The sequence below is a fragment of the Lynx rufus genome, unplaced genomic scaffold (assembly GCF_022079265.1).
Source record: "Lynx rufus isolate CCGP_SWC_20201006 ecotype Redwood Valley unplaced genomic scaffold, mLynRuf1.p SCAF_19, whole genome shotgun sequence".
Classification (NCBI taxonomy): Eukaryota; Metazoa; Chordata; class Mammalia; order Carnivora; family Felidae; genus Lynx; species Lynx rufus.
The window spans coordinates 3,917,706-3,926,871 of record NW_025814833.1 but is presented as its reverse complement, the minus strand read 5'-3'; the positions used below and the strand labels follow the sequence as shown (position 1 = coordinate 3,926,871).

The following is a 9,166-nucleotide window of genomic DNA, read 5'->3' as shown; positions in this document are numbered from 1 at the left end:
TGATTTCAATGGTGAATTCTCTACAAGAGCTCAATGTTTTAACACAACTATTTTTGCCAAAATCTCAGTCTTTTCCTTCTATTAGATCTAGTTACAAACTAGAGGCTTGGTAGTTATCTACATACGTAAGTCTGGAAAATATCTGCTTATTTAGTTCCTTAATAGTTCACTTAGATGAGATAAACATCTTTCAATTTTTCATCTCTTCTCAAAATTTCACTCCCAGTTAACTCCACAGTTCTACAGTGATGTGTGAGGCCTAGTTACATGAGCTTTAAAATAAGATTTATTCATAAATAATTCTGAAATAAACTTCAGCAATACAGTCCAGAAGGGGCAGGGGGCATTGACATAACTCATAAAAATAGGTATGCCCAATTATGAATAAAGATAAGAAATGAAAGAGAACAGGTTTTGTAAATGCACCACACTTTTCTTTATATTCCTTTTAAATGTCAAGGATTTCAATACTAAATATACACACAGTAGTCCAAAAGGTATTGTTAGTAATTATTAGTGCACAAAAGAAAGAAGATTTTTAACCTAACCAGATCCAGACACTGAAAGCAGGACTGAGGAAGCTAAATAACACTGTGTGTTCTGAAGTATTTCTTATTCAAGTAAAACATGTTGTTTAGGATGGCGTACCAAACTATTTATAATCCTTTGTTATTTGTACATCCCAGGATTGCGAGAACCTAACCAGAGAATACTGTAAATCATTTGATCAAATCAATGAGAAGGCAGCCAAATAAACTTTTCTGGCATAATAGTGACCAATTGCAATGGAACTGATTGTATCATAGTATAATTAATTGGCTTAAGTTCTTCAGACTACTGAAATAAGTGGACCAACCATTTCATGGTCATATTTCAGTTTGAATTGACCATGCAGTAATCTAATTGGTTAACCTGCAAATTCTATCCAGCTATCACCAAAAAAATGGAATAGCTTATGAATATAAGAAAACAGTATTTCCCACCAGAGTAATAGGAATGACGGTAAATGACCAGGAACTCACTAGAATTGAATTTAGACCCTTTATGAACTATGTCAGAATAATAAAAAAGATAGGAGACATTTGCCAATTTTTCAAAGGTTTTTTTAAAAATTTTTTAGCAGTGCTGTTTTACCATGTTTCCTTCTTGTTCATGAAGCTTCAGAAGAAGTTAATGAAATCCAAGTCTCTTTTCATTGTTAGGGCGACTTCAAGAGTCTCAGTCTCCAGGATATAGAAAGCTTTGGCACTGTTGCATTCCACAGGGTGGGGAAGGGTTATCAACAGCTTCCTAAAAATCAAAACAAAATAAGAGAAGATAAAAAACCTAGAATCAACTTCCTAAAGTAATATCAAGAAGATATCACTTTTATTTTATTTTATTTTTAATATGAAATTTATTGTCAAATTGGTTTCCATACAACACCCAATGCTCATCCCAACCGGTGCCCTCCTCAATGCCCATCTCTCCTTCCCCACCCCCCCCCCCGCCGCCCCATCAACCCTCAGTTTATTCTCAGTTTTTAAGAGTCTCTTATGGTTTGCCTCCTTCCTTCTTGGTAACTTTTTTCCCCCCGTCCCCTCCCCCATGGTCTTCTGTTAAGTTTCTCAGGATCCACATAAGAGTGAAAACATATGGTATCTGTCTTTGTATGACTTATTTCACTTAGCATAATACCCTCCAGTTCCATCCACGTTGCTACAAAAGGCCATATTTCATTCTTTCTCATTGTCAAGTAGTATTCCATCAAGTATATAAACCACAACTTCTTTATCCATTCATCAGTTGATGGACATTTAGGCTCTTTCCATAATTTGGCTATTGTTGAAAGTGCTGCTATAAACATTGGGGTACAAGTGCCCCTATGCATCAGCACTCTTGTATCCCTTGGGTAAATTCCTAGCAGTCCTATTTCTGGGTCCTAGGGTAGATCTATTTTTAATTTTTTGAGGAACCTCCACACTGTTTTCCAGAGTGGATATACCCGTTTGGATTCCCACCAACAGTGCAAGAGGGTTCCCGTTTCTCCACATCCTCGCCAGCATCTATAGTCTCCTGATTTGTTCATTTTAGCCCCTCTGACTGGCGTGAGGTGATATTTCAGTGTGGTTTTGATCTCACTTTTAATAAGATAACGGCAATATATACCACCAAAAGGTTAGGAACCAAAAAAAAAACAATATTTAGACACTGTAAGTACGAGTTCAAAACTATGCCAAGTTAACACACATAATATATCAGCCTTTTTGGCCTTAAAAATACAAGCAGGGGTTTTGATACCCCACTCTTTTTTCAAGATTGACCTCATTTTGCATTATATAAGCATACTCTCAGGCTTGATTTATAGACAGAGGAACAGAGCCATTGCAACTCTAAGTTGGTTGGATAGATATGTTGCCAGCCATGCTTATGTGTACATGGAATGTGACTAACTGATACAAATCTGAAAATTGGAATAGTTCTATAATAATTCTGCTGATGCAACCTCAGGCTGAGTCTCTACTACATGTATAGTTATTGAAATTCAGGCCTGGAATGATTTTAATACTAGATCAATGAAAGTGCTTCTCTGTGCTTGCTTCTGGTTCTTTCTACTATACATTGACAAAAATCCCTGTGAGAGATTGCTGGGTTTATTTTGCAGTTGTGGGGCTCCGTTGCTAGATAGCTGTATGCTTTAGCTGCATTGCTGGGCTGAGCCATCCATAATTCTGTCATAGTGGTATGAATCTGAATTATGCATGGGGTCGGCACATGCTGGTATCTGAAGAAAATTAAATGCATGAAGCACTTGTTACCTCGCATTCTCCATAAAGAAGCCTTCAGTATCTCTATAAAAAGTGGACAGAAAAGCTCTTTTAAAAGGTATAGGATCCAAGTTTGTAAAGGAATCTGGTATTTTTTAGGGGTACTTATTGAATCCTTGTATAAAGAACTAGTATTTGAAAACAAACTCTTGAAAACCGATTGCCTCCTCACTCATTTGCAAGACCTAAGTTTAGGAAACTGGGCTCATTAAAAGTATTTATCACACATGTTTGTGTGATCGCATTTCTCTAGAAGAGAAATTTCCTGTTACTCTTGTTCTATTCCAGATACTTGTAGTAGGAAAAACATCTCTCTCCACCAGAAGTAATGATATCATGATGTATTTATTTCAAATTTAAAAAAATTTTAATGTGTGTTTATTTTTCAGAGAGAGAGACAGAGTGTGAGAGGGAGAGGGGCAGAGAAAGAGAGAGACACAGAATCCGAAGCAGGCTCCAGGCTCTAAGCTGTCAGCACAGAGCCCGACGTGGGGCTTGAACTTATGACCTTTGAGATCCCGACCTGAGTCCAAGTTGGGCACTTAACCAACTGAGCTACCCAGGTGCCCCTCATGATGTATTTTAATATATCATGTAATATTTGGCATCTCAAAAAAGTGGGTGCAAAAAGTGTTTAGAGTCCACCTTTTTAAAGTTGTTTACAATATAGTTTGAGCTGGAGTTAGATTTGCTTTATCCCTTATTCTACAAATGATAATATATTCACTTTAAAAATAAAGCAAAGCTCAGTGGTGGTAGCTTCATTGCACTAAAAGACAACTATAAATCAGCTGAAGAAGGAGTTCCAGTGATAATGTGCACTTCTCTGTCCAGAGAGAAATAAATTCAGCAGAGACAGTGGCCATTGGAATGATCCATCTATGCCTGCATTCCTGGCTAGTCCTTAGCAGTATGGCTTCAAATACTAAAAATTTGAACAGAAACTGTGCAACTTATTTAGGCTCTTAGGAGAAGGGAAGTATTTTTGTCTAGTCTGTTTTACTGCCTGATATCTGGATTGAGATTTATATATAAACAAAATAAAATTCTACAAATACTTATCCATGTACAATTCATTGAAGGACAGGACTATATCTTATCTTCATGTCCCCCCAGTTGTAGCAGGAGACTTTATTAATGTTTGTTGAGTGAATACATAAATGAATGAAAAGCAAAATAACATTTGAGTACCCAGAACACATTAGTACTATCAAATATGAATAAACATTTAAACTCAATCCCTCTGCCTTTACATTGATAGTATACTTGCTTTTAAGAAGCTACAGTTTAGGCACTGATCAAATGTTTATCCAGTGTTACTTTTCATTAGAAATTGTTTAAAAGTGAATGATAATATATGAAAGTAAAGACAAAAGAATTATCTATACAGTGAACTCTAGAGACTTACATCCTTACATTTATATTAGCAAAGTCAAGTTGATGTTCCTTGCAAGAGATTTAAATACAGGACAACCTTGTTCTGTGCATATTCACATAATGTAGTTTTTATTTTATGTAGTTAATAAATGATTTTATCTCTGGGTTAGTTAACAAGAGACTTTTAATGATAGAGAAAAAACTAAGGGTTGATGGAAGGAGGTGGGTGGGAGATTAGCTAGATGGGTGATGGGGACTAAGGGGGGCCCTTGTTGTGATGAGCACTGGGTGTTGTATGTAAGTGATGAAATCACTGAATTCTACTCCTGAGATCAATATTGCACTATATATTAACTAACAAAATTTAAATTAAAAAATAAATATTTGGGTTTAGAAAACATGACTTTTTAAACGTTTTCTATTGGAGACGTAACTATTTTCAAAGAAAGTGAAGAAATAGCTACTAAGCTGACATTCAGTATTTCAATTTGAAAACATCTTTTGAGTTTGAGTATCAGTCAATTCTCAATCAGTCTGAATTAAAGGAGCACAGCAAAGATGAGAATAAAACAGCATTCAACCAAAAATTAATTCATACTTGTCTTTACAATATGTTTTTACTATCACATTCAAGGAATTCATTTATGATATTCTTAGAACACACTTCAAAAAATAGTGAAACCTCATATGAAGATAAAAGTCCTTGGGAAATTATCCAATTTCCCCTATCTTTCCTCCTTTCTGTCTACTCCATGTTGGGAATCAACGTGCAAAAACAATGATTTTTTTAAAAAATAAAGAAGTTAAGACATTGCTTTATTTCTTTTGTTTGTATAATTCTAAAAATCTGGGTTTTATTGATAGTTCTAATGCAATTGACTGTCATTTGACTGATCTTACCAGTCAATTCAGTTAGAATAGATTCACGTGTTCTGCCTTATAGATTCATGAACAGGAGGTTTTCTCTTCTCTCTCTAGGGGTGAGTAAACATAGTGTGATATGCTGTCAAAGTTAGAAACTAAAGAAAGTATATGTGAATACCAATAACCTCAAAAACAAGTCACATTTTCAATAACACAATTTCAGATAATAGCGTGGCTCCAAAGAATGTGCAAGTGTTAAGGAAAAATGACAAAAACGATAACAGCCTATCTTCAGTCTTCTGTCATAATTAATGATTTTTTTCTTAAGAGACAGCACCTCTCTGCACTATTTAATATATAAGAACATTATGATCCCAAAATTCTAGTGTAGTCCACATTCTACATGGACAAGTATCTCTGTGTGAGTCTTTCATTTGGTGGGTTCTGATAGATATCTGGAGTGGGAGCATAGCAGCTGCCTGAAGATTGATGGAGAACTGCTAGGAGAATGGAAATTAACTCCATGGTGTGTAGATATGTATGTGTTTTTAACAAGCGCACCAATATCATGGAAGATTAACTGTTAATTTAAGCAACTTTCCTTGCAGAGGTTGTGTGGAAGAATAAAAGCATATATAATAAGAATGAAAAAATTACACTGCTCCTCGAAGTAAATCGTAGGAATAGTGGATGAAATTTTTATAACAGGAGACAATTTTTGTGAGAATATAGTTTTGAAATTACATAAGTAATGAGAAAGTACTTGATATATATCCATGGGTAGATCATTTTGGATTAAATGCATCTACTATAGAAATCAAGGTTAAGCTATGTATGTACATTGGGTCGTTTATATATAGAAGTCGTTTGTATGAGGGATCTACTTTTTATTTTTTGAAACCCTAAGATCAACAGGGGAAGATTATTTTATTTATTTTTTTTATTTTTTTTAATATTTCTTTTATATATATATATATGAAATTTATTGACAAATTGGTTTCCATACAACACCCAGTGCTCATCCCAAAAGGTGCCCTCCTCAATACCCATCACCCACCCCCCCTCCCTCCCACCCCCCATCAACCCTCAGTTTGTTCTCAGTTTTTAACAGTCTCTTATGCTTTGGCTCTCTCCCACTCTAACGTCTTTTTTTTTTCCTTCCCCTCCCCCATGGGTTCCTGTTAAGTTTCTCAGGATCCACATAAGAGTGAAACCATACGGTATCTGTCTTTCTCTGTATGGCTTATTTCACTTAGCATTACACTCTCCAGTTCCATCCACGTTGCTACAAAAGGCCATATTTCATTTTTTCTCATTGCCACGTAGTATTCCATTGTGTATATAAACCACAATTTCTTTATCCATTCATCAGTTGATGGACATTTAGGCTCTTTCCATAATTTGGCTATTGTTGAGAGTGCTGCTATGAACATCGGGGTACAAGTGCCCCTATGCATCAGTACTCCTGTATCCCTTGGGTAAATTCCTAGCAGTGCTATTGCGGGGTCATAGGGTAGGTCTATTTTTAATTTTCTGAGGAACCTCCACACTGCTTTCCAGAGCGGCTGTACCAGTTTGCATTCCCACCAACAGTGCAAGAGGGTTCCCGTTTCTCCACATCCTCTCCAGCATCTATAGTCTCCTGATTTGTTCATTTTGGCCACTCTGACTGGCGTGAGGCGATACCTGAGTGGGGTTTTGATTTGTATTTCCCTGATAAGGAGCGACGCTGAACATCTTTTCATGTGCCTGTTGGCCATCTGGATGTCTTCTTTAGAGAAGTGTCTACTCATGTTTTCTGCCCACTTCTTCACTGGGTTATTTGTTTTTCGGGTGTGGAGTTTGGTGAGCTCTTTATAGATTTTAGATACTAGCCCTTTGTCCAATATGTCATTTGCAAATATCTTTTCCCATTCCGTTGGTTGCCTTTTAGTTTTGTTGGTTGTTTCCTTTGCTGTGCAGAAGCTTTTTATCTTCATAAGGTCCCAGTAATTCACTTTTGCTTTTAATTCCCTTGCCTTTGGGGATGTGTCAAGTAAGAGATTGCTACGGCTAAGGTCAGAGAGGTCTTTTCCTGCTTTCTCCTCTAAGGTTTTGATGGTTTCCTGTCTCACATTCAGGTCCTTTATCCATTTTGAGTTTATTTTTGTAAATGGTGTGAGAAAGTGGTCTAGTTTCAACCTTCTGCATGTTGCTGTCCAGTTCTCCCAGCACCATTTGTTAAAGAGGCTGTCTTTTTTCCATTGGATATTCTTTCCTGCTTTGTCAAAGATGAGTTGGCCATACGTTTCTGGGTCTAGTTCTGGGGTTTCTATTCTATTCCATTGGTCTGTGTGTCTGTTTTTGTGCCAATACCATGCTGTCTTGATGATGACAGCTTTGTAGTAGAGGCTAAAGTCTGGGATTGTGATGCCTCCTGCTTTGGTCTTCTTCTTCAAAATTCCTTTGGCTATTCGGGGCCTTTTGTGGTTCCATATGAATTTTAGGATTGCTTGTTCTAGCTTGGAGAAGAATGCTGGTGCAATTTTGATTGGGACTGCATTGAATGTGTAGATAGCTTTGGGTAGTATTGACATTTTGACAATATTTATTTTTCCAATCCATGAGCAGGGAATGTCTTTCCATTTCTTTAAATCTTCTTCAATTACCTTCATAAGCTTTCTATAGTTTTCAGCATACAGATCCTTTACATCTTTGGTTAGATTTATTCCTAGGTATTTTATGCTTCTTGGTGCAATTGTGAATGGGATCAGTTTCTTTATTTGTCTTTCTGTTGCTTCATTGTTAGTGTATAAGAATGCAACTGATTTCTGTACATTGATTTTGTATCCTGCAACTTTGCTGAATTCATGTATCAGTTCTAGCAGACTTTTGGTGGAGTCTATCGGATTTTCCATGTATAATATCATGTCATCTGCAAAAAGCGAAAGCTTGACTTCATCTTTGCCAATTTGGATGCCTTTGATTTCCTTTTGTTGTCTGATTGCTGATGCTAGAACTTCCAGCACTATGTTAAACAACAGCGGTGAGAGTGGGCATCCCTGTCGTGTTCCTGATCTCAGGGAAAAAGCTCTCAGTTTTTCCCCGTTGAGGATGATGTTAGCTGTGGGCTTTTCATAAATGGCTTGTATGATGTTTAAGTATGTTCCTTCTATCCCGACTTTCTCGAGGGTTTTTATTAAGAAAGGGTGCTGGATTTTGTCAAAGGCCTTTTCTGCATCGATTGACAGGATCATATGGTTCTTCTCTTTTTTTTTGTTAATGTGATGTATCACGTTGATTGATTTGCGAATGTTGAACCAGCCCTGCATCCCAGGAATGAATCCCACTTGATCATGGTGAATAATTCTTTTTATATGCTGTTGAATTCGATTTGCTAGTATCTTATTGAGAATTTTTGCATCCATATTCATCAGGGATATTGGCCTGTAGTTCTCTTTTTTTACTGGGTCTCTGTCTGGTTTAGGAATCAAAGTAATACTGGCTTCATAGAATGAGTCTGGAAGGTTTCCTTCCCTTTCTATTTTTTGGAATAGCTTGAGAAGGATAGGTATTATCTCTGCTTTAAATGTCTGGTAGAATTCCCCTGGGAAGCCATCTGGTCCTGGACTCTTATTTGTTGGGAGATTTTTTTTTTAATTTTTTTTTTCAACGTTTATTTATTTTTGGGACAGAGAGAGACAGAGCATGAACGGGGGAGGGGCAGAGAGAGAGGGAGACACAGAATCGGAAACAGGCTCCAGGCTCCGAGCCATCAGCCCAGAGCCTGACGCGGGGCTCGAACTCACGGACCGCAAGATCGTGACCTGGCTGAAGTCGGACGCTTAACCGACTGCGCCACCCAGGCGCCCCTTATTGGGAGATTTTTGATAACCGATTCAATTTCTTCGCTGGTTATGGGTCTGTTCAAGCTTTCTATTTCCTCCTGATTGAGTTTTGGAAGAGTGTGGGTGTTCAGGAATTTGTCCATTTCTTCCAGGTTGTCCAATTTGTTGGCATATAATTTTTCATAGTATTCCCTGATAATTGTTTGTATCTCTGAGGGATTGGTTGTAATAATTCCATTTTCATTCATGATTTTATCTATTTGGGTCATCTCCCTTTTTTTTTTTTTGAGA

At 37.0% G+C, this 9,166-nt stretch overlaps 1 protein-coding gene across 1 annotated transcript in view; it reads right to left on the bottom strand.

Moving 5' to 3' along the window:
• Positions 1 to 1,160: 1,160 nt before the first annotated feature.
• DNAAF6 (dynein axonemal assembly factor 6) overlaps positions 1,161 to 9,166 on the bottom strand; it is a 36,167-nt gene continuing 28,161 nt past the window's right edge. Inside the window, exon 6 of the mRNA XM_047081792.1 lies at positions 1,161 to 1,290. Within this exon, the coding sequence (XP_046937748.1) occupies positions 1,161 to 1,290 (130 nt within the window). The remainder of the gene's footprint in view (positions 1,291 to 9,166) is intronic.